At 34.9% G+C, this 25,786-nt stretch overlaps 1 protein-coding gene across 1 annotated transcript in view; it reads left to right on the plus strand.

Annotated features, from left to right (window-relative positions):
* Nucleotides 1–25,786, plus strand: part of CSMD1 (CUB and Sushi multiple domains 1) — a 1,186,176-nt gene that overhangs the window by 218,190 nt on the left and 942,200 nt on the right. Inside the window, exon 2 of the mRNA XM_084516291.1 lies at nucleotides 7,246–7,462. Coding sequence (XP_084372417.1) covers nucleotides 7,246–7,462 — 217 coding nt within the window. The remainder of the gene's footprint in view (nucleotides 1–7,245; nucleotides 7,463–25,786) is intronic.

Here is a 25,786-nt window from a genome sequence, read left to right on the forward strand (position 1 = left end):
CTCCTCCAGGCCACATCCACCTGCTCCACCAGGGGCTCCTCCACGGGCTGCAGCGTGGAGATCTGCTCCATGTGGGACCCATGGGCTGCAGGGGGACAGCCTGCTCCACCAGGGGCCTCTCCACAGGCCGCAAAAGAACCTCTGCTCCAGCTCCTGGAGCACCTCCTGCCCTCCTGCTGCGCTGACTTTTGCGTCTGCAGGGCTGGTTCTTCCAGCTCCTGTTCCACCACAGTTGTTGTTTTTGTTTGTTTGTTGGTTTGTTTGTTTTTGTTTGTTTGGTTGGTTCCCTTTCTTAAATATCCTTTCACAGAGGCACAAACAACATCGCTTATTGACTTGGCTCTGGCCAGCAGCAGGCCCCTTATCTAGCCTGGGGCAGCTTCTGGATTCTTTTCACAGAAGGGACCCCTATCGCCCCCATATGGCTACCAAAACCTTGCCACGTAAACCCACTACAGTGTGAGCGGTCCCAGGGCTGTGTGGCAGCAGAGCAGGCTAGTGACATGCCCCACAGCCCAGCTACTGCAATCTCCTTCATGCTGTGGTGTGTCTGCAAAGCAAGGCAGGGGCATGAAGATGTCATGAAGAGACATCTTCATGATGCATCCGCACCTCTGGAGAAAGCAAAGAGGGCAGACTGAGTAGCAGTCTGCTTTTTTTTTTTTTTTTTTTTTTTTTTTTTGAATATAACAATGCTGGACAATAAGTAAACAATGATAATTTTTTTTTTTTTTTTTTCAGTCTGCACATTTTCAGGTTGCAGCAACTTAGCTCATGGGCTTTATTCAGGAAAAAATAAAGTTTACCTAAAATTTAAACAAGATACTCAAATTATTTTTCACTATGATTTCAAAACACGTTGTGGCAAGATTGGACCATGAATTAGTATCAGCAATAATTTAATTCTGTAGTAACTTGTAGTTTAAGAGGAAATATATTTGAGAGGAAATGGTTTGTCCGTGTTTTCAATACTACAAGAAGTTCTGGTCTCCCTGTCTCATGAAAGGTGTAATAAAGCTGGAAAAGGGTTCAGGGAAAGGTGATAAAATGGCTGTAGTACAAAGCACAGCAAAATAAAGTAGAACTTTTTAATGTGGAAAAAAAAAAAAAAAGGATCTGTCAAAGGTCAATAAGATAGTAAGTGGCATAGAAAGCATCAATAAGAGTCAGAGTCAACCATACATTCTCTTTTCATACAAGTGCTATTGGGGCATCAAACGAACCTAACACAGTAGCTACTGAACAAACGTAAAGAAGGGTTTTTAATGTTTTAGAATTCCTCATACAATACATTAAAGGTTATAGAAGTTAATGTGGAGGATTACTGGACAAGATTGTGGAAAAGAAATCTATCAAGGACTGTTAAACACAAAGGTAAGGCTACTGGAATGTGTTCCTCTTCTGGGATGTGTTCATCCCTGAAATGCGGATCTTGATGGTGAGGGGAGTTCTTCCTAGGAACTTCCTTTGGTTTGCTGTTGGAGAAAAACTACTGAGCTAAATAAGCCTTTGATCTGGTCTAGCACAGCTGTTTTCGTTTTCTTGTTACGCTTGTTTATAATACTGTTAATCATAATAGGATCTAGTGTTAATCAATGGGGAAGAAAGGCGCTTTTTGAAATGTTCTTAGAACTAGTGAGAAAGTTTTTTTAAGAATTTCAGATATCAAAATCTTTTATTTGCCTCAATAATAATCACTGCATTCTTCTGTACCTGTGGAATGAGAAGCCTACTCATAACAGTCACAAGAATAAATGTGACACAGTTTCCCATAGGATCCTACTGGACAAAATGTCCAGCATATAACTTAACAAAAACATCATACAATGGGTGAACAATTGGCTGACAGGCAGGGCTCAAAGGGTTGTGGTAAATGGGGCCACATCTGGCTGGCGGACAGTCACTAGTGGGGTCCCTCAAGGCTCCATTTTAGGGCCAGTCCTCTTCAATGTCTTTATAAATGATTTGGATGCAGGACTAGAAGGTGTTCTGAGCAAATTTCCCAACACCACCAAACTTGGAGGAGTTGTGGACTCTGTTTAGGGTGGAAAGGCCTTGCAGAGAGATCTGGACAGATTGGAGAGCTGGGCAATCACCAACCGCATGAAGTTTAACAAAGGCAAGTGCTGCGTCCTGCACCTGGCATGGGGCAACCCTGGCTATATGTACAGACTGGGCGATGAGATGCTGGAGAGCAGCCCCGCATAGAGGGATCTGGGGGTTGTGGTCGACTGCAAGTTGAATATGAACCAGCAGTGTGCCCTGGCAGCCAGGAGGGCCAACCATATCCTGGGATGCATCAAGCACAGCATTGCTACTCAGTTGAGGGAGGTGATTGTCCTGCTCTAGTCTGCGCTGGTGTGGCCTCACCTCGAGTACTGTGTGAAGTTCTGAGCACCGCAGTACAAGAAGGACATTAAACTGTTGGAGAGTGTCCAGAGGAGGGTGACAAAGATGGTGAAGGGCCTACAGGGGAAGACATCTGAGGAGCAGCTGAGGGCACTGGGCCTGTTCAGCCTGGAGAAGAGGAGGCTGAAGGGGGACCTCATCGCGGTCTACGACTTCCTCGCAAGGGGGTGTGGAGAGGCAGGTGACCTATTCTCTGTAAACACGAGTGATAGGACTCGCGGGAAAGGTTTTAAGCTGAGGCAGGGGAAGTTTAGGCTGGACATCAGGAAGAGGTTCTTCACCAAGAGGTTGGTTGCACACTGGAACAGGCTCCCCAGGTCACTGCACCAAGCCTGTCTGATTTTAAAAAGTGATTGGACTGTGCACTTAGTCACATGGTCTAAACTTTTGGGCAGACCTGTGTGGTGCCAGGAGTTGAACTTGATGATCCTTATGGGTCCCTTCCAACTCGGGATATTCTATGATTCTATGACTTCATTTTCATTACTGTGACTGTTCAAAATATCTTAGGATCTTATTTAATGGCTCTATAACTATCTATAGTGTGTTTTATATTTTGTTTGTTCAAAATAGATGTATCTTGAAAAATTGCTCTACAAATGCGTGTAGATATGTACATGTATGCATATAAATATAAACCTGTAATAAGTGTGTCAGTCTTCCACAGAATACGTGATGTACCTTAAGAAAAGAAGTGGCTTTCTTTTTGTTTGTTCATTGTAGAAAAATTTTGCAATAGGCTTTACCACTTGAAAAATGAATCTGGACTTCTGTAGATCTAATTATTAGATACTAGTAAAATGAGATGTGATAAATATAATTATGATAAATGTAAAGGTCCAAGAAAATAAAAGACCAATTTTAGAAGATATTTATAATGTTTGCACTTTGCAATTTGTTCTAAGTCTCATGGCAAAGTGGTATTAAATTCTACTAGTGATTCTACCACTATTTACCTTCAGCACTTAAGGCAAATTAAGTTTTCCTCATGTATTTTAACATATGGGTAACAACTGAGAAAGGTTGTGCCTGAACAGGTGCAAATAGTCCTGCTTAGAACCTTTGTAAGGTAACATTTAGGTTGAAATCAATGTTAATAAATTTCAACTACAAGCCGAGAGCTTTAGTTTTCTTATATTACCCTTTTCATATCATAAAGTTAAAATAGCTGTCCTGAAATATCTTCTTACAGACAACATATGACAGAAAATTAATGCTAATAGCATAGTTTGCATTCATATAAACAATGATTTGGTGTCATACTAATAAAATCTTGGCAGCCTATTACACCTTTAATATTAAAGTAATTCATTGTACTGATAATCTCCTCAATCAATGACTGCACTTCTCGTGAAAAATGGCAACATATATATTTTTTAAGCCACGTTTTTGACACAGAGGCCAAAACTAAGTGAAAATTCACTAAGTGAATTGCATGGGTAGATTCTTTTTAGGGTGTATTTAGGAATATTCAACCTACATTTTCTGTATGCTCAGCCCAGCAGAACTGTTTAAACTCTGGTAATATGAATATTCTTTTAAGATTTTCTTGTCAGTATGCTCAATTTCTTTAATTGCTCTTTTTTGTTGTTTCTGAATTCCCTGGAATTTGTTGACACTTTCTGCTATTAAGGCACCCATAAGAAACAAAGTGTTTGTAATTAATCTCATCAGTGTCCTATTACTGGTCTGTGGTGTCTCTGCAGTCAGAAATTGCATTTTTTTGTGTGGTATTTCATTGCCAACTCACATCTAATTTGCTGCCACCTGTCACTTGTAAGTCTCTTCATTCCTCTTCTCCAAGTATATCCTCCTACTGAATCTCTCTTTTGGATTCTAAGTGATTTAATGTTGCATTTACTCCTCAGCAGAGGTGTAACATTTGACAGTTCTAAAGGCTATAGACTTACATTTATTGACAAAATAGGTATTATACAGATAGCAGATCGTTTTTTCCCCAGTACCACTCTGTAAAAATGCTTCATGTTTAAACCAGGCAGGGACCTAAAATGATGCCACTTTCCTGGAGCTGCACATCTCTTACAGTGTCCTTGACTGTTGTTCACTTCTGTTTTGTTTTTAATGAAAAATAAATATGTATATATTACACACACATATATATATTATACATATTTATAATAATAGTAATAATAATTTATAATATATATATATTATACATATTTATTTACATATAAATGTATAAAATTAAGAGCAAACCTAAATAACACTTCACAACAATCACTTTCTTTTATGGTTCTCTTTTGCCTTGTGCTTCTTGATTGCAAAGTGCATAGGCAGTATGTTTATGAATAGTTTCAAAGCTAGAGGGATACAGAGAGAGGAGAACAAAAGCAAATCGGAGGAAGAAAGGGCTCTGGGTGCTAAGGAATGATTAAGTTAAACGCGGGTGAAATTTTGGCTGCCTCATTTATCATTAGCTTGTTTATTTTCCAGAGAATAATGTACAGTAACCTGAATCTATAGTAAGTAGGAAAAAAACAAAACAAAACAAAAACCAACCAACCAAACCAACCAACCAAACAAACAAATCACCGGCTTTTGGAATAAAACTAAAATGTGGAAAGATTTCAGTATAACTATAGAATTCAAATCCACTGATTCAGAATTCAAATTAATATATCCAGAGAGTACATTGCTCTTTCTCCATACACTCTTCCTTCTCTAGTTCCTTTTCAGTAATGTAGGCAAGAGGGTTTTTTTGTTTGGTTGATTGTTTTTTGTTTGTTTTGTTTTTGTTTTTCAACCTAAACAGGACCAAAATAACCATGGTGGTGGCAAAGTGTGGGCTTATCAGAGTTGTTAAAATATGTTGAGGAATAGAACCTGGACAGCTGAGTGGGGCTTCTGAGGAGCAATGTGTGTGGAGCATGTGATGGAGTGAAACAATCACTGATGGTTGAAAAAATTATGCGAGTAGGTACTTCTGTAAGGAGGCAGCAGAACCCGGGCCATTTTAGGGGTGGAAAGACTCATTTGCTAATCTCAGCAATTTTTCTGTTTTACCTTAAGCAAACTGTGTTTCCTTAGAGGAAACAAAATGTTTCCTTAGAGGCTGGGGAGGGGAATTTGTCTGGCCAGAAGGCCGAAATGTAGTTAACATCATATTACATTATTCATACCCAAGTATTAGAGATTTCCACTCCTAAAAGTGGTTCTGTCTTTGATAAATTTTAGGCAAATTTCTAACTTGCAGTTGATTGCTCTCCTCTTTCAAATCAACCCTTTCACACCAGGGTGGTAGAAAAGAAGCATGGCTTATACATACTTGATTTACAGAAATGAATTTATGGATGTTGGTGACATGAAGTAGCTCATTAGTGCAGTAGAGTTGTGGGCTGTCACTATAATATCACTTTTTTTTTGTTTTCAGAAAATTATTTCTGTAGTAATTAAGTTATTTAAAATTGCTCCCTGACATTTGTATGACATTTCTGTTGTGGTTGTAGGAAGAGGAATACAATGCCAAGAATCTACAAGGACGCTGACAAATTACAGTGTACCATACATAACTGAAAGTTTCATGCTGTGTTGTTGTAATATTGTAATACATTTGTTCTTCAGGAATGTTTAGTAATATCTTTTATTATTATTATTATTATTATTATTTTTTAATTATTAAAGCAAGGTGGATTTATCAGTAGATACACTAGAGCAGATTTTTACTTTAAAGATCTGCCAAATCCCTACAGCCGTTTTATCTATTCATTAGAGTTTTTTATGTTTGAATTTAGTAGAAAATGATTACCTATTAGTTCTTTAGTTTTAACAGCAAATCCCTTTTATTAAATCCATTCTATTAAAATTTGGAAACCTCCCACAAGCATTTGAAAGCACTGCTCTGAAAGATTCAGTCTCAGAGACCTACTACTGTGAAGTTAAAAATAAAATTGCAGCCTGAAATACTTTTCTGGTTTAGGTATAACAATAAATGCTTGGATTATACTTGTTCTGAAGTGCTTAAAATGCATGTAATAAACCAAGCATTACAGTGCACAGAATGTCCTTAAACTTTTCTCTCTTCAAATCTTTCATTAATGCTTCTCTCCAGCTCAGAGCCAGTACAACTACTGTGTGTGGGATTAACAAAATCAAGTAGGAAATTAACAAGAGTGTGCACTGTAAATCAAGGTTTCTTGCTGAGGACTTCTTGTTAATGAGCTACCATACTCGCACAAGGTTTGTAGGATGTACAAACCAGACAGAAATATCTGCTGAGTAAATCCATAGTGTTATTATTTTAGAATCTTTACAAAAATTAACACTTTCCTGATCACAATACACACAGCACTAAAGATGTTACACCACAGAAATGTGGCTGTTTTCGAAGTACAACAATATTATTGTTGTTTGCAACAGCATGCATAATAAATATGTGTCTACATTTTGCTCTCAGTGTTGAAAGCATGTTTCAGAACAGAAGAAACTCTTATACTTTAGTGTTTATATAAAAACCTTGTAAATGGCATTCACCAAAAAAACTTTGAACACTATCTAGCATTAAAACTATCAAGCCATTGAATTTATGGTATCAAGATTAATACTTAAATTTCCAATTTGGATGAGTAAGAGTTATGTAGTTAATACTACATAACCTGTAATAACGATTCATTGCATGAAAAGATGGTAAATATCTCAGAAAATCCCGGAAAGGGGTTTTGAATCCAGAGAGAAGAATGCTCTTACAATGTGTGTGATCTTACAATGTGTTTGTAAAAAAATATTATAGCATTAAGCTTCCATGTAATTGCTCATGTAAGAATATGCACTGGGGGAGGGAAAACACTAAAATAAATATTTTGCTTTTTTCTTTTTCAGGTCAGAACTGTGGAGGTTTAGTACAGGGACCGAATGGTACTATAGAAAGCCCTGGATTTCCTCATGGTTATCCAAATTACGCCAACTGCACATGGATCATTATCACAGGAGAGCGTAACAGGATACAATTGTCATTTCATACTTTTGCCCTCGAAGAAGATTTTGATATACTGTCAATTTATGATGGACAACCACAGCAAGGCAATTTAAAAGTGAGGTAAAGTACTTTTTCCTTTCTGCATTTGTTTCTGTCTCTTTCTTTCTCTCTCTCTCTTGTGAATATATGTTCTGATGACATAACTATGTTGTGTTTCTGTAGTTCTTGCACAGCCAAAGAGCAATTCCCCAGAATCTCACAGCAAATAAGAAAATCCCAGTTTCAGATCTTTATGGCCCTAGCTTTTTTATCATTATCATCAGATTTCGTTCAAATTTGCACAGTTCAAGATTGGTTTTAGTAAAGGCACTGAGCATAGGAAAATTCTATATTGCAGCATCATATTTTTATTTTTCTGTCCCATGATGGAATCCAGATTTGGGCTCAGGACCTTCTCCTGAAGGTGCTCATTCTTTGAAAAGGTCCTATTGAGATCACACTTTAATACTGTGCCTATACTGTTTGAATCATAAGGTAGATATGCTTCTGGTGCTAAAAGTGTCCCATTGACAATGATATCTCATTGAATGCGGCAGAGACAAAGTGGGAGGCAATACAGAAATCTCTGATAGGCAGTCTCATTAGTGAGAGGCAACCTCAGGAAATACTTACCAGATTAAATCCTTAAGGTAACTATTGCCTGCCTTACAGATATTGAGGAGTTGAGCTGTAAATTTTTGATTTTGCCAAAACTGAAACTCTTTTGTGTCTACATGCAGCGAGGTAGGGATCCGCCTCTTCTCTCAAGCACCAAGTGATAAGACAAGAGGAAATGGCCTTAAGTTGTGCCAGGGGAGGTTAGGTTGGATACTAGGAAAAATTTCTTTGTGAAACATTGGAACAGGCTACCCAGGGAAGTAGGTGAGTCACCTGGAGGTCTTTGTGTAGATATAAAGCTTAGTCACATGGTTTAATGATGGACTTGGCAGTGCTATGTTAAAGGTTGGACTAGATGATCTTAGGTCTTTTCCAACCTGAATGATTCTATGATACAATTGTTTATACATTTGTTAAACAATTAGGCACCTTTAAAGGTCAGAAGTGATGGTGTCTTATGTGTCGTAGTACCACTGAGATTAGAAAGATGCTTTAATGATGCTTTTGAACTTGAAGCTTTTCAAGAACACAACTTCAAATTTTGTTGCATTAATTTCATTGGAGCTTTGTTTTGGGTTCCTCAACCCAAAACTGCTGGATCTAGACAGCAGCGCTGAAAAGCCAGCATTGCTGTCTGTGCTGCTCTGTCTTTTTCTGTTCAGGCATGAGATTTATGAAGTACTGTAAAACATTGCTGTCAGTTCTGTTGTCTGATTGCTCTTTTACATGCTGCTGATTTATATTATACTGCTAAAACAAATGTGGGAACATCACCGATGTGTTCTGCATTTTAGTGTGTATTATCATGTATTTCTGACAAAAACAATGTTCTGATTGATTGATTGTTGACAATTCAAAAAGTTTTGAAATTTGTGGAAGATAGTATTCAGCTACCAATTCTTTAGTTGCACAGTATGTGTTCTTTATTTACTGATTATTTATATGATTAGAACTTGTATCATCTTCATACAAGGAATATTTCTTTTTTTGGGGGGTCAAATGCTTTTATTATCAATAGCTAACACACCTACTTGTTTTGCACTAAGCTGTTAGTAGAAGATTGTTTAAAGGAAGACCACCAGATGTTCTGTGGATATGAAAGTAGAAGACAGAAATTTTTAAGTATGATTTTGATCCCACTGTAATTATGTTTGCCACGGATTTCAGTAAAACAAGGATTTCATTTCCAGCTTCCAACTATGAAGCTGATATTTGATTTACCCTTGCCTGTATTTGCCAATTACTTTGCTTTATAAATGGTGTTAAAAGGAAGTAAACTAAACTAAACTAAACTAAAATAAAATAAAATAAAAAATAAAATAAAATAAATAAAGCATCTGTTGGCTTCATAGAACACAAGTTAAAAAAGCAGAATTTGAATGACAGGTTTCTACTGACATTACATACTTAAGTTACATACTCTGTGACTTAAATTTCCCTCAGCTTTGTTGCACAAAGCACATTCACAGGTGTACCCTTCCACAATTGCACATTTCAAGACAATTCACTGAACAGATATTGGAAAATTATAGTCTTCTTTTTTTAACTGACAACATTCAAGTGCAAGAGAGGACCTTGGAACTTTTATTTAGGGTATGCGTATTATTATTATGGTTTTGTACAGATGAAAATAATCTGCTAGATTTTGGATAATTATATTTCTTTAGCCATCTTACAAAAAGTGGAGGTTTTCATTAAAAATAGCTGTGTAATTATATAGCTTTCACAAATTATAATAATTGCATAAAATCATCACAGATTTTGTATTACCTTTTTTATCTGCTAAAGCAAAATTGGATAAAATAACATAGTAAATTCTTCTAGGTTACTGTACTGCCTGAAGGACCTTTTTGCATGCATCAGGAAATTTTCACTAAATATTGATTGTTTAAACCAAGAAAATAGAACCACATTTAAAATATGTTGAAATGATAAGGTGGAGGAATAAATTGTTTTAAGCTGTTTGTGTGGAGGAAGAAAAGAGAAGTAGTTGTAAGATGTGCATGAACTTAATGTGCTATTGCATTGTTAAAGTATATACTGATTTAAGGAGATTATACATAGTAGGATCATAGGTTATATAAGATATGTTATGAGGAAATAGAGAAATAAGATAGAATAGGTAGAAAGATTTAAACAACACATAAGATACTAAAAATGCTATTTTGCATCTTCCTATGTTCTAGATAAAACCCAACTAGAACGGTTATGATAAGGCTTTGTAGGGTACTGTAATCAATTGTATAAACAAATATGAAGTTAGATAATTAATTTCACCATATGTTAAACAGATGTCTCAGTCTTACATCATTGGAAAACAAACAAACAAACAAACAACATATAGTAAAATTTAAGTTGATGAAGAAAGACTTCAAAATACAACCAAATTCTAATTAAGCTGGAGAAAGATGGAAAAGTGTTCTTTGCATTTTAAATTGCAAAGGAGTTGCCATTTGTTATATGCAGTTAACCAGCAACAGGCAGAATTTGTGTGGATGAAACTCTTGTGGCACAGTAAGATACTGCACAGTTGTAGTCCTTTTGACTTGTTTCACTAAGAATTGGATTCAGCAATCCAATGCAGCTCACATACTTTCAAGTGTTTTCCTTCTTGTACCTGCCAGGTACAATAGTAAAATGTAGTGTTTTTAGATAGAAATAAGACATGTATCAATGGGGCATAGGGACACAGTGCAGCTCTGAAGAGGCTTCACTTACATGTGGAAGTAAACAGTCAATATTGACCTATTTACTTTTGTACTGTTGGTAGATACATTCTCTTCCACAAGCAAGTGAATTCAAAACATTCGTTTCAACAGCTTTTTAGATTTCAAAAGTCATTTTAGGGATATTTGTACTACATATTGATCTTCTACAGCTAATGCTAATCTAAGTCTTGCTTTTCCTATGCTCTTCCTACATGCAAAATTCCTGAGCAGAGATTTCATAGATACAGTGAAGCACTACGGGACTGGACAAAGAGAAGTGCCTATATCAGAACCTCTGCCGCTGAAGGGATGACATAGGGTGTGAGGGGACTGTAGCCCTGAGCACTGAATGACAAATGCTGCAAACATGGTGAACAGTGATGTTACATGTGCAGTTACCTCATCTCAGATTATGGCATGAGACTACTTTTTTTTTTTTTTTCTTCTATTTAAAGTAGAGGTAAATACTGCAATCACTCTGTTAAGTTAATTCTTTTGGAATCACACACCCAATTTGCTTTGTGATTTGTGAATCACACACCCTGTTATTTACAGGAAATCTGTGGAATATTCTCTGGAACCATCCTTTACAATTGATCAATTAAATCTTTCAGGTTGTCCAGAAAAACTTTTAAAAATGAATTCAAAAGATTTTTTTTTTCCTACTCAGAAAAGCTGCTAATCAAATTACACTGATGGGAAAACACAAATGTACAGACATGAATTTTTGGTTTGTGCATATTCACAGCTGTTAGTAATTTTAGATGTACATGACATATATTCTTTGGGATAGGATTTTAAAATGTCTCTTTGTCTTCATGATTTTTGGGGCCTTCTAAGCATTATTTATTTTTTTTTTTCTAGGTAATGATATACTAGGTGCTGCTTGGTTTTGCTCACATTAGCTGAAATAAACACTTTTGTTTTAATGAAGCAGTAATGTAAAAGATGGAAATTTATAAGGGAGCATGTAATAAAAGCTTACCAAAAAATCTGACAGGCATATATACAATGTATGCTAAATATATGTTCTTCCTGCTTTCTTGAATCATTTAGAAATAATAGGAATTGAATATGAATTCTGAACACTATTCACTTTTTCCTGTCTCCTGCAAGCAATAAACTTGCAGGAGACAAAAAATTAAATTCTGTATTTCATAATTCAAGCCTGGAGATTAAAAAAAAAACAAAACATGAGGGTCAAAGTTTGGGCTCCTGTTTATCCTGTTTATTATTAAACTTTTTTTTTTTTTTTTTTTTTATCTTAATAAACCAAGATTTGTCATGTATCCAACACATTTAATAAATCAAGGTGCTTTATTTATTTATTTATTTATTTATTTTATTTATTTATTTATTTGTTAAAGGGCTTCCATCTTCCTTCTCTCCAGGATCAAGAGAACAGTAAACAATGAAGGGTTTACTGATTGACTTTTCTACAGAACTGCTGACACTGCAGCACCTAGAGCTTTGTACAGTTTACCATTCCTTGTGTTTCTTTTTTTTTTTTTGTCCTTCAAATTTCTTTTTTTTTTTTTTTCTATATATTTCCTCTATATTTCTATTTCGTTCAAGTTGATTTCTTCTCTGTTTATGTGTGTGTCAGAGAGAGATGGTGATTTTCTGAAGAATACAGTATAGGAAAGAGGATGGTATCCATATATCCACAGTATAGAGCGGATATGTCCAAGAATACAGCACAAAGTAACAGATTTCTTACAAAGAAGTTTCTTACTAAGTTCCTGCCAGTAAAGGTGACTGTCAATGACTGTCTTTCCATTTTTTGTTTCATCATATTTTTTTTTTCAGGTTTTATAGTATTAGGAAGAGGGAATCAGATATAGTAGAAAACTAAAATGTGATTTGTTTTTTGTCATAGAATCATAGAAAATCCTGAATTGGAAGGGACCCATCAAGTCCAGTTCCTGGCTCCATGCAGGACAACATAAAAATTAAACCATATGTTTAATCATTTAAATGATGACAGATACTTTCCCCCAACATCATGAAGTGGAAGGAAAGATAATTTATTTGGGCAGTGCTGACAGGTTCAATCTCATATATGGCAATTTTTTTCACAGACGGATAAAAGGCAAAAATCCCATTCCCCAAATTTGTATCTTCCCAATTCAAAATGTTAAGCCTATTAATTTTGTTGGCAAGCCTACATACTTTACAGTTTTAATGAAAAAAATATTAAATACAAACTCAAATAAGCAGTTTGTTCACTAACGAACTACCAAGAATTATAGACCACATTAAGTGCATGTGGCTGATACTAAAGGATGGTCAACTATAAAAAAATATAATACTTTTTTTTTTTTCCCCAAACCATGGAGTATTTTTTTCTTTCACATAAGAAAATCCATTTCACATTTAACAAACTACTGTTAATTGAGGAAGAAAAAGTATTCAGTTCATTTAACAAGTCAGAGCAATTCATGAATTTATACTGCAAAATTCTGCATCAGATGCAGAAAATTCTTCATCATGCATTGCAATGTGATGTTTAATCATGTGTAATAATCTGTAATGTTTAAGTCAGTATTTTTTTCTTTAAAAAATGAATGGGATGCTCACCATAAGGAAGATGTAGTTATGCTAAATTTTCTTGTCCTCTTTAGAGGTGGATATCTTTGACATCTTTATTTATTTATTTATTTATTTATTTATTTATTTGAACTGGTCATAGTACATATTCAGATAATTTACAGGTGTTCCTTGCCTCTTCCATATTTCTCAAACTGGAGCTGTGTAAGTGACAGCAGTGATTTTGTGCATTTATTTGCAAAGTTTCACCACAATATTAGTTGGAGGGGAAGAGTTTGGATGTAACTTTGTCCAACATTAATTTCTGTAGGTTTAGATACTTTAGCATGCAGATAGTCTTACTGTTTTATGGCAATAATCAAACTTGATTTAAGGGGATAATTAAAATTTTGTATATAAACACCTTTCTAAGAACATAAAGAAATGTTACTCAGCATATTTAAAGACACCTCACAGCCTACTGAGAAAAATAGGTTATTTTTTATGAATAGTTTTTAGGTGTTTCACGTGACAGCATTTTAAAGTAAATCTTTGATTTCAGATAAGAGGGACAAATTTACCTCCCTTGTTATTTGTCATTGCATATGGATATATTAAAAATAATTAATTATTCATTTTGAAGTAATCATATTTATGATCATACTAGGCCAAACAACTATAAATTCCCTGGTTTTATATTTGAAGTTGTTTTATGGAACAGAACACCTTGGGTATCCATTATCCAGTGTTTAAGCAACAAATTCACAAAAAATTGCAAGCTGCCACTGTGCAACTATAACACTGGTCAGCTATAAGAAATCTGTCTAATGATCTGTCTGGTATGATGTCTTACCGATGTGTACAGGGAACACACATATTGGAGAATATTTTATGGAAAGTTGCTTTGGTTCTCTCAGAGAGATCAGTCTGGAATCTGCAGAAGTACAAATAGTTTCAGCATTTTGTGAACACTGCTCAGTACACAATTTGGTGTTTCTTTTATATTTCTGAAGCTCCTAAAAAACACAATTTGTCATAGTAACAACATACATAGTAACAACAACATGCTTTTAGGCCCTTAGACACACTTACAGAATAAATATCTGTAAGATGTAGTATTAATTGTGTTCTCGAAAATACTTAGAAACAGGATACTAAAATCTGTTAAGACAGATGAATACAGTTTGGAGAATTACAAATCTTAAAACTTAGATGCACCTTTAAAAGTCTTCAGTGTAGCTTGGTGATACAGGTGACATCAGAAATTTCAATCAATTTTCTGACTAAATGGCACATAACAGTAACTCGATCGTTGTTTATGTAAAGAATTTTTAATTTAAAATACATTATTTTTGAGAGTGGAGGCAATTGCTTACCTCTTCTTTTCACATAATCATATATTACACACGACGCAGTTCTTTAACAGCCTTCCTGCATTTCCCACCATGTTCAAAGACTCCTAGATGACACCAGTTGAGTTGACAGAATTATGTGCAGAAGCCTTGTTGATCAGCATCCTTAAATTCTGCTGATCCTAAATATCCAGTGACTATTACAACAGTTCTTGGTCAAAGATCTGTCTGTTCTTATTCTGACTGCAAGCTAATAATTAAATTTCAGTCTTTAGAGATTTTGCAGCTGGCCTCCTCACTGAGAAAAAAGTCCACTTGTCAAAATCTGGTCCCTTTTGAGAATTGTTACGATTCATACATATCACAGGATTTTTCAGAGTTTCTAAATAACTGTGAGAGGTAACATTTTGATTCATATATAACCTATACTGTATGAAGAAATTTTGACTGCCTCTTTTAGAGAGGAAAAACATTCTTTATCTATTAAGTTGGTGGCAAATTAAAGCTAGAAATAAATAAATAAATAAATAAATAAATAAATAAATATTAAAAAAAAAAAAAAAAGCTTTATGAAACACAGTAACTTATTTGTCATATGTTTGATGAATGTAGTTAAACTGTGAATCATGTTCTCAGCTGTCATCTGGTAATTACCTGCCTGTCTTAACTGAGTCTTGTGATTATTGTCTGTATTATTATAGTCCGTTTTGGGGTAAGAGATCCGCCCTGTGCTGGACCAGGATGTAGTGATGATAAGGGTAGTTACAGTATCATAAATGTTCAGGAGTTTGAGATGAATTCTGCAGTCTGATCTGAACTGATGCAGTGGAAATTGAGCATCATCTCCTCTCCTAGCCACAATCAGTTCAGTTTGTAAAATAAATCAGTTCAGTTTGTAAAATAAAATAAATCAGTTCAGTTTGTAAAATAAAATTTGTAAACAAATTTTGTCAGAAGTATACAGCCCTCAGTATTACTTAATTTTCCTCAGTTTTCATCCTGTTTATATTCAAAAGAGCTGACATTATCAAGGACCCTGAGTTTTTACGGTCATGTTTTTCACAGTTATGTGAGAAAAAAAAAATAAAAAAAAATACTTGTGCTGTAGTCCTGCCTTATTTCTGCCCTCATATTTCATGTGAGTGAAAATTATGTATGCTCATTTACATTCAACTCAATGAATTTACAAAGAAAACATGGCTAGTTGATGAGGAACACATATAATGAGAGTGATAATGATCATAAGGAAAATGAACACAAATTTTGGTGATAGGCTATTTGTAAAGAAAAAAAAAATACTTAGAAGACTTCGTAACAATGACTGTCTACTCTTTTTATTGATTTATCAATGTTCTCTTCCACCTGCAGACCTCGTTTCTATGTTGCTGTCTTTCAGCAAAAAGACAACACACAGAAAGATGGCAATATTGGATTGCTCTTTGTCTTAGTTGGTAAGACAGTCTTGTTCAGTAGTCTTCTGAACTTAAATAAGCACAATAAGGCCATAAATAACAAAATTGTTCTGTATGTGCACAAATGAATAAACACTATTTAAAAATCCATTTTAAAAAGTTATTATTTTAGATAACGCTTCAGTTCATGAATTACTGAAAATGGTCCACTGTATGATATTCAAGGTCATACAGTATCTAAAGAGAAACACATAAAAATATGTTCTTAAAACTTTTAATTTTTAACAGTTACGTTTCAATGCTGAAGTTAAAAGTACTATATCAGCCTTCTTAAAAAAAGAAACAAAATTATAGCAGATTTTGTTTAGAATATTGAATTATAGAACAGCAAAGCACAATTTAATTTGATAATAATGACAAACGGGGAGCAATAATCCCATTGATCCCAAACAATTCTTAGTGATAAAGTTCTTTGAAATATATTAGATATATAAAGATAGATATATTAGATATATAAAGATTAGATATATAAAGATACATAGAAATGTAATAGATATTAAAGTTGTGATTACATAAACTACTAAAGATTGCCCAAAGAAATGTCCTTAAAATATATGTGCATATCCATGATATCCATGTTTACCTTTGAACATAATTTTCAGCTGATGAAATAGCTCTCAAGATAGTACAGTAAGAGATGATTTTTTCCCTTAGTGAATGTTTAAAACAACTTTCAGCACTTCCTGTGTCTTCCATTGTGTTGTTTTGTTGAAAGTGAATTTTATCTCTCACTTTTCGCAATGACAGAATGACATTAGTATTAGTAGTTTCTCAGTCACCCTTTTCTTGCTCCTGGAACTGATCTAAGTTATTTACTGTTTGGGCAAATTAGCCTTTACTTTTCATATGTCTCATAGACAGGACTGTAAGAATGTTGCGGGGTTTACATGAGGAAGAGGAAGGGAGTGGGTTTGAAAAGTTTGGGAGACCAAAAACAATGTGTTCACAAGATTATAGGTATGCTAAATCATGATTTTAGGCAGATATACCTAATTTGTGTGCTGAAAGACTGCAATTTAGTATAGAAATTGTCTGTCCACTATCAGCTAGTTTAGGACTATTTTTGTCATGTGCCATTGCAGAACATAGATCTGAGCTGTTAATTTCTTTAGAAACTGTCTGAAGGTGGAAAAGCAGGTTAAGAAGTCCCCACAGGCTGTGTAGCAGAACAGTCTTACAGTCAAAGACGGGCACTATTTTTTTATGTAAAGAAAAATAAAAAATCATATTTAACTTTGATGCACCTTCCAACAGAAGTGGCCAGCAACAGGTAGGTTAGGGAATTAGAAGAGCTACAGAAATCCAGGTTTAATCCCCTGAGTAACCCATATGAAGGGCTTGGTTGTAATGTGTGAGTCTCAGTGTCTCCCTTTGAAGTTGTTCTGCCCTGAGTAAATAATTATTTATGGTATCAGAAAGAAGCAGGGATTTGGTGCTGTGGTTCACTAAGTGAGGATTCTCTGGGAATGTGAGTGAGACTGATTGCCCTTTATGGCTTTTTCAGATAAAGTGAAAACTTGAATCAGAGCAAGGACCCTGGCCACCAAACTATAGACTATGGTCGGGTTTGTCTTCGTTTTTTAAAAAAAAAGTCTGTGGAAGACCTAATGTGTAATAATGGGAAAATGAATTTAAATAACGCTTTTTTATTATTTTTTTTTTTGTGAGATGGAGAAACTCCATCTTGTAATTACCTATAAAATCTTGTAATCTGAAAATTCCTTTATGCCCAAAATGTATTGCATTATTCTAAGTGAATGAGTGCAAATGATCTCTGAGTCACAACTTTCCTGTTGCTTGCTGAAGGGACAAGCCTAGTGCTGCTGAAGGTACCATGTACACTTCTCATTACTGGTTGCCAAATGAGGAAACTTACCCAAAGGATCTCCACAAACATTTGGAATAACAGATCCTTCATGACTTTACTTTCCAGTTCTTCACATCAATCTGCTTTTCCCACAGAAATAGCAGAATTAATTTATCCTACTCTTTGTGAGCATCTTACCTCATTATTCAGAGCTTCCTTTGCAGTCAATACAGAGAAACATGCAATTTTAGAGAGTGATTTATCTAATTTATGTTACACACCAATTTTAGCTTGACATGAATTTTATCACAGAAATACATTTTCTTTTTGTATGCCATAAAGATTTGATTCCGTGGAAATTCTATATTTTTTTCTTTCTGTCAGCATGGAGCATATCCCATGCTTTCTTCATTTTAAAGAGCAATGGCAGTATATAAAACACACCTTGAAGAACTTAGATTTTCTTCCTGTGTGTCTTTAATCTAAGGAACACCATTGTATTGCTACTCTAAACAATATATATATATCAAGGAATTCTGGTAACCATTTAGAAGCATACTATAAACTGTTTTTTGCTTCTTGCTCCTCACACTCAATTCTCCTTAATCATCACAAAGGACTGTTCTTGACCATTCTAAACAGAATAAGCAGATGTAACATACTGGAAGGAGGTACAACCCTATGTGCTGAGGTACTTCAGATGGGACCTCCACAAAAAAAAAGTCTAAGACATTTGTGTAGAAGTAAAAGAGAAATTGATTGTCATGGCATATATTGTATTTATTATAGGTTTCCAAGAAAATGTTACCATCTGAGCCAATCAAAGAAAATGAATTCTGCAGTCAATAGTCAAATGCAAAGCTGTATAGGTTAGTTCTCATTCTCCATTTCATTTCCTGAAATTTTGTATTCCAGCTTTACCAAAAGAGATCTGAGCAAATGCAATATGCAATCTGCAGACTATAGGTATTAATATATATTTTACTTAAAAATGTGGATTTGTTACCACTTGCTTTTCATTCTTAATGCATTTATTAAAAAAAAAAAAAAAAATCTCTTACAGAATCAGAAAGCAGATGGCACCATAACCTAGGCATCTGTTTTCTTCTTCTACAACTCACTCTTGCTACATTACGTTAATTAATACTCTTAATTTCCATCAATTTTTATCTTCTTTTACTAGAAATCTGTGTAAAAAATCAGTTAGGCTATTTCCAGGAGAGTCTGCTCCTCCTGCCATACCAGATCCACTGGCATTGACAAAATGAGATGAACTTGTTAGGACAAGAATCTCATCTTCTGACATGTCACGTTCACCCCCAATATGAATTTCACCCCAGATGAAGAAGAAACAGTTGATTATATTTGATGAGTTTGTATGAGAAAAGAAAGTTCTCAATAGATTGTTAGGTTTTGCATTCGGTGATTTATTAGCACACACATTGTTAAGGAGCAAAGTCTGAGGAAAATACTGAGCATTTAAGATCTGTACTATTCTTTACTATACTTAAATAAAAAATGTAACAGTTTGGTGCTTTTAATTTTGAGAGCTCCCCTCAGAACATTTCTCAGAAAGGAAAGTGAGAACAGATTCTTGCTTCCTCTGTGGTGATGAAGTAATGAGGTGTGGATTTCCAAGAGAACCACGAAAGGATTTCCCTGCACCAAGAGAGACATCCCCCTGTCTCATAGTTCCTGAATTAGCCATAATGAAATAGATTAAGCTTTCAGATTAAAAATACAGCAGTTTTTTTTCTTTACATGTAAGCATTAATTCAGAAATTCTTAGGTGACAAATGCAATATTATTATTTTCCTTTTGAAAAGCTACCATAGTTTTTGCATTAAATGGAAGATGTCTATGCATTACCCAGCAACAAAGATTAGAAAAATGTTTTATTTACCTTATAGAGGAGGTAGAAATCATTGATTAATAGTGTAACTTGACATAGGAAGAGATATAGAGCTGTTATGGAAAGCAGTCATATAGGACAGTTAAAATGCATAAAACATAAAATTGTTTTAAAAGGTAAATACTTCCTTCCTTTTACTATGTCAGAAGTGCTGACTAGAGAAAAGATTGATATCAAAGGACATATCTTTTAAATAAAGTACAAAGTATTATTACCTTCTGGAAGTCACAGAATTTTGGTTAGGATAGAGTCAAATTCATAAATGATATAAATGATATATAGGGACCGAGTGCACCCTCAGTAAATTTGCAGATGACACCATGTTAGGTGTGTGTGTCGATCTGCTCGAGGGTAGGAAGGCTCTGCAGGAGGATCTGGATAGGCTGCACTGATGGGCTGAGGTCAACTGTATGAAGTTCAACAAGGCTAAGTGCCAGGTCCTGCACGTGGGGCACAATAACCCCAAGCAGAGCTACAGGCTGGGAGATGAGTGGTTGGAAAGCTGCCAGGCAGAGAAGGACCTGGGAGTGATGGTTGATAGTCGGCTGAATATGAGCCAGCAGTGTGCTCAGGTGGCCAAGAAGGCCAACAGCATCCTGGCTTGTATAAGAAGCAGTGTGGCCAGCAGGTCTAGGGAAGTGATTGTCCCCCTGTACTTGGCTCTGGTGAAGCCACACCTCGAGTACTGTGTTCAGTTTTGGGTCCATCACTACAAGAAGGACATAGAGGTGCTCGAGAGAGTTGAGAGAAGGGCAAAAAAGCTGGTGAGGGGCCTGGAGAACAAGTCTTACGAGGAGCAGCTGAGGGAGCTGGGTTTGCTCAGCCTGGGGAAAAGGAGGCTCAGGGGCGACCTTATCGCTCTCTACAGGTACCTTAAAGGAGGCTGTAGCGAGGTGGGGGTTGGTCTATTCTCCCATGTGCCTGGCAACGGGACGAGGGGAATGGGCTAAAGTTGTGCCAGGAGAGTTTTAGGTTGGATCTTTGGAAGAACTTTTTTACCAAAAGGGTTGTTAGACATTGGAACAGGCTGCCCAGGGAAGTGGTGGAGTCACCATCCCTGGAAGTCTTTAAAAGACGTTTAGATGTAGAGTTTAGTGATATGGTATAGTGTAGGATTGGTTAGTGTTAGGTCAGAGGTTGGACTAGGTGATCTTGAAGGTCTCTTCCAACCTAGACAATTTTGTGATTCTGTGATTAGGTATGTAAAAAAAAATCATATGCAGACAGATTAGAGAACATAACAGGAAATGGATCAGGGACCATCATTTCATACAAGTTAGCCAAACCACAGTGTTGGGAAATAAACTTTTTAATCCATACTTGTCAGATTTGGTTTTATATGTTATGTCTTTTAAAGGCTGATATCTGTCAGCAAATAGCAAAGTGAATTAATTAGATTGCTAACTTTTGTTTGAAAACTTAATACAAGAAACTATGAAACCAAATAGTGGTGTATCCCCCTTTTATGCATAAATCAGATGTTGTAGCGATCATTTCTATGTTGTACATAATTTTTTTTACATAATGGAATAGAGTTAATAAAAATTGTATTCCTTTTTCTTGTTTGTTTGTTTGTTTTTTTCTTGAAATAGGCAAAGTACTGGAAAAATAAAAATAAAAACTGCAAAGTAACCTTGAAATTTCAGAAACATTCACTGCAAAAGGCTGCCATGCTCTGCATAGTAAAATAAGAATTCATTGCTTAGAGGTTAAAAAGTACAACATGGAAATCTTCAATAAGTATTCCACAGCACTTCTTCTGCCATATGAAAGAAAAATCCTTTTTCCCCAGCCATAGTTTCATGTTTTGTTTTATTTTATTTTGTTTGTTTTGTTTTAGAAATCATGGGAAATGGATGAAACAGAGAAAAGGCTCTCTTTCCTTACAGAGACAAAACACCAAACCATCAAAATTTCTGTTGTGTGCTTGAAGCATAAAAAAACAAAAGTAACAAGTAAACACAAGGATCATGTATAAGATTTTTTGTTTGTTTGTTTGTTTCTTTTTAATGTTTTAGGGCCTTTATCCAAATACTCTCATGTCATGCTGTGTGAAAAAGATGTTAGTTTCTCTGTTTGCTGTGAGATATTCCAAGTTTAGAAGAGGTTGCAGCTAAGAAAAAGAAAAAAAAAATGATGAGAGAATGCGTTACCATGAATAACTCAACATACACTATCAAGGAAAGAAAAGCAAATTATTTACATATAAAATTAAAAGTAAATACACTCCAGCAGTGAATGAGGATCTAACATCAATGTGAAAAGAAGCAAATTTTAGGTTAATGCATGGAAAGCTTGCACATGAATCTTTTAGGTATAATGAAGGAAGCAGTTGATCTCAGTATTCAACATGCAGTGACCTAACAGTGTATACATTATTATGACCAGAAGTTCTGTGAACTTCTGTTCACAGAACAGAATCACACCAAAATCATACAATTGCCTAGCAAATTGAATTTTTCGATATGGCATTTGTTTAATACCTTATTAATAAATATTAAGATAGTGGATATACAGTGTTGTCCATAGACATGCAAATGCAAACTTGTGGCAAGAGTAGACACTGTGGCTCTAAGGAAATGTTCACAGCTCCAGTTCTGATTTGCTCTCATGGATTTATGTCTCATAGCTAGCATCTATAGAAGTGAAAAAGGTGCAAAGAACAGTTTGACTACCTACTAGCTCTTTTTTTTCCTGGTATTGTTTCAGTTTTCCCACCTGTGATTTTCCCACATCTGCCAAAATAGAACTTGTCTCATGCATTTATACTGATTTCCCATTGTGGTTTTTTTTTTGTTTGTTTGTTTGTTTGTTTAAGAGAGAGAGTATTTTATACATGGTATTGTGAAGTAATATGAAGCTGTGGACCTAAAGAGCAACTGAAAGATAATGCATTTGAGTGGACATACACTTTCTCTGTGAAACTGAAAATTATAGACATCTATTCTCTTTTTATTTTCAATTTCAAGAAGACTAGGATTAAACAACCAAAACGCAAACCAAAAAACTCTATGGAAACACAGGATTTGTCTTCCAAAGAGTTAGAGGAGAAGAAGACTTTCAGAATCTTTCTTCATAAGTTTACTCCAATTATGACACTTGAGAAGAAATGGAAAAGCACAAAGCACATATGAAAGAGACAATTAATTAACTATAATGAATTCAAATATATGTTGATGTAGATCTTATAAAATGTCTAGCTTATTGTACAAAAAACATTTAAAGAACATATTTTCTACATTAAAAACAAATTGTAACAGAAAGATTACATGAGAAAAATAGCGTACATGATCAGGAATTCAAACACTTTCTAAAATGCTGATTCTGAAAGCCTCATTTTCAAAGGTGCTTCTCCTACTACTGAGGTGAGAAAGAGCAGAAGAGTATAGAAGAATGAGTATTGAAGGAGTAGGGAAGAATGTTATAGTTGTCATAGTTGGCATTGTACCACAGATCTCCAAAAATATTCAATGTCAAAGAAACTAGAAAGAGGAGATGCATTTCCTATTGATTGAGGTAAATAAATAATTTATGCAATTATTAAATTATATATTTTTAATTTTTAAAATAGAGCGCTAATTTTTAACATTGTAATAAGGAGCAAAGTGATTTGTTTTACAAAAGCCAGTTTTCAAAGCTATTCAGCGTATTTGGCAGCATTTTACTGCCTGTTCAAGCTTGCTTTCACAGTATAGTTTTGTCCTCATTTATTTTTTGTTGCTACAACCATTAATCATAGGTTCTCTCATTCTTTTCATAAAGGGTTTGCCAAAAGGAAAGCTTGTCAACTTCATCCTTTCAAGATACAGAGCACAGAAAGGAAAAGTTATTTAAATACCATACGTTCTTTAGTTATTAGTACTGTTTCAGTATTTTCTCTTTGTGTTTCAAATCCTCTGTCTTGTCAGTGATGGAGAAAGGATTTTTCTTCACCCAGTCTGAATAAGTCTTTGCAAGCTGATAAACAGAAGATAGACCCAATAGTATCTTCCTCTCAAGACTAATGCCTTAACACGTTCTTGCCTATAATGTTTTGGAGTCTTAATTTCCTGTGCTCAGGGTCGTTTCTCATGTGTAGAGAGACTGTCTAAAAAGAAAGATAAATATTCTTAGCTAGAGGTTTAGCTAAAACTATCCATCTCGTTTTATGGCAGTGATATTTTAGGAATCAGTTTATGAATTTAACATGGCTTATTTTGCTTATTTTAATTATTTAATATAACTGAAGGCTTTTGACATCACACTTTAAAAGTAAATTGTGAAGTATAGTAGTACAATACTGATATGAGTAGAAAGAGTTTCAGTTAATGAATGTATAATTTGAAGTTTAATTATCAGAAAAAATACATAATGATCTTCAGTGTGATTTTTCAAGTGGACAGCTATAAAGATGAATCCAGTAAAATATATTTGCCTGTTTTAATACAGGCTTTATTTACATGGTGTATTGATTAGAATGAACATTTAAAGTCTATTTCAGAATTGAATTTAAAAGACTTTACTTGTTATTGTATTGCTTCTTTTAAATGTTATATTTTAAATCATGTAATTGGTCAGGCATCATAGTTCATGAAACTATATTTAATTTTAGAAAAAGATGTGGGTAGAGTATCTCCAGTAAATTATATAATGTCTGTACCTAAAAAGCCATGTATATAAGAAATCTGAGTATAAGTAGTGTGAAATACACTTATCTAAGGTCATTTTAAGTATAAGTTTTCTTCTAAGAATGGAACTTTTGTATTTATTCTATCAGAATTCAATGCAATTGAGCTGAGGTAAAAACATCAGTCAGACGACAGCACTTAGAAGCAGAAGATCTTTTCTTCTGTTCAAAATATCACTTAATCTCTTTTATTGTTTGTGAAAAAAAAAGTGGTGTTTTTTTTTTTTATTTTTTTTTTTTAAGCAGGTGTTTTCATGCTAAGTAATCAAATGTTTATAAGGTTGTTGGAGGTCTTCAAGTTAAAGCTGTAGAATTATGAAGTATTATTAGTACAGGAAACTAAATTCATTTTACTGTTTCTGTATCAAGATTTCTGTATCTTTGAAATTAAATTATTTTCCTTTTTTGAAAGTTCTCTGAGATCCTGTGTCCCGAGTGTTCACATTCCTTTGTTGTTTTCAGAAAACTTTTTTCAGAATGATATGTCTACCAATCTGTATTTTCTAAGCATCTTTTAACTTCATTTATGCTTAAAGATTTTTAGAGCCTTAGGACCATAATCCAAGGGAAGGAAACCACCAACCCATGTGGAACATCCACAGCTCAGCAGTAACGAAGTCTAGTGTGTGCTAAATCAAGTCTTTTGTTTGTAATTTTAGAGACAGATTCAATGAAGGCAGCTGTACTAACACTAAAGTGACATTTATAGGCAATAAAATACACACTTTTTACGTAACACCTTTCTCTCTTGGATCTTAAAAAAGAGGCAGTAGTACTAGATCTGGAGTACTAAGTACATCAAAGCCAACAAACACATGCAACAGTGACATTTGGGCAGGCTACACTGCGGACTTGTATACATGAATGATGAAGTGTGGCAAAGGAAGATTTCTTTCCATTGCCTCACTGAGTCAGGGAAGTGTTGCTCTGTCCTGCTACCTCAAAACATCCACAGTGCTAGTAGAAGAAAGACTTCACAGTAGAGACAAACCTCTCAGATTGTTAGAGGTCCATCAATAATGAACACAAGTGAACATTTGGATCTTGTTTCCGCCACCACAACTACTTCAACTGTGTCTCCTTAGTCTTGCTTATAAGAGCTGATTAGAAGTAGAGACACTGTGAGACCAAACAAGCCTTCAAACATGCAGAAGGTAGTCCCAGCATTTTGGGGCTATCTCCATGTTTTCTGTAGTCTCAGAAGAGCAAATTTCTTATGTCACCGTTCATTACATTAAGTTTATGTTGGAGTGAATTTCAGAGCTAAGCTCAGAGCAGAACTGCAAAGTAGACAGATACAACTGAAGACAATGTTGATTTGTTTGAAACAGTTGTGAAGGA

The sequence above is a fragment of the Aythya ferina genome, assembly GCF_964211825.1.
Source record: "Aythya ferina genome assembly, chromosome: 3".
Taxonomy (NCBI): Eukaryota; Metazoa; Chordata; class Aves; order Anseriformes; family Anatidae; genus Aythya; species Aythya ferina.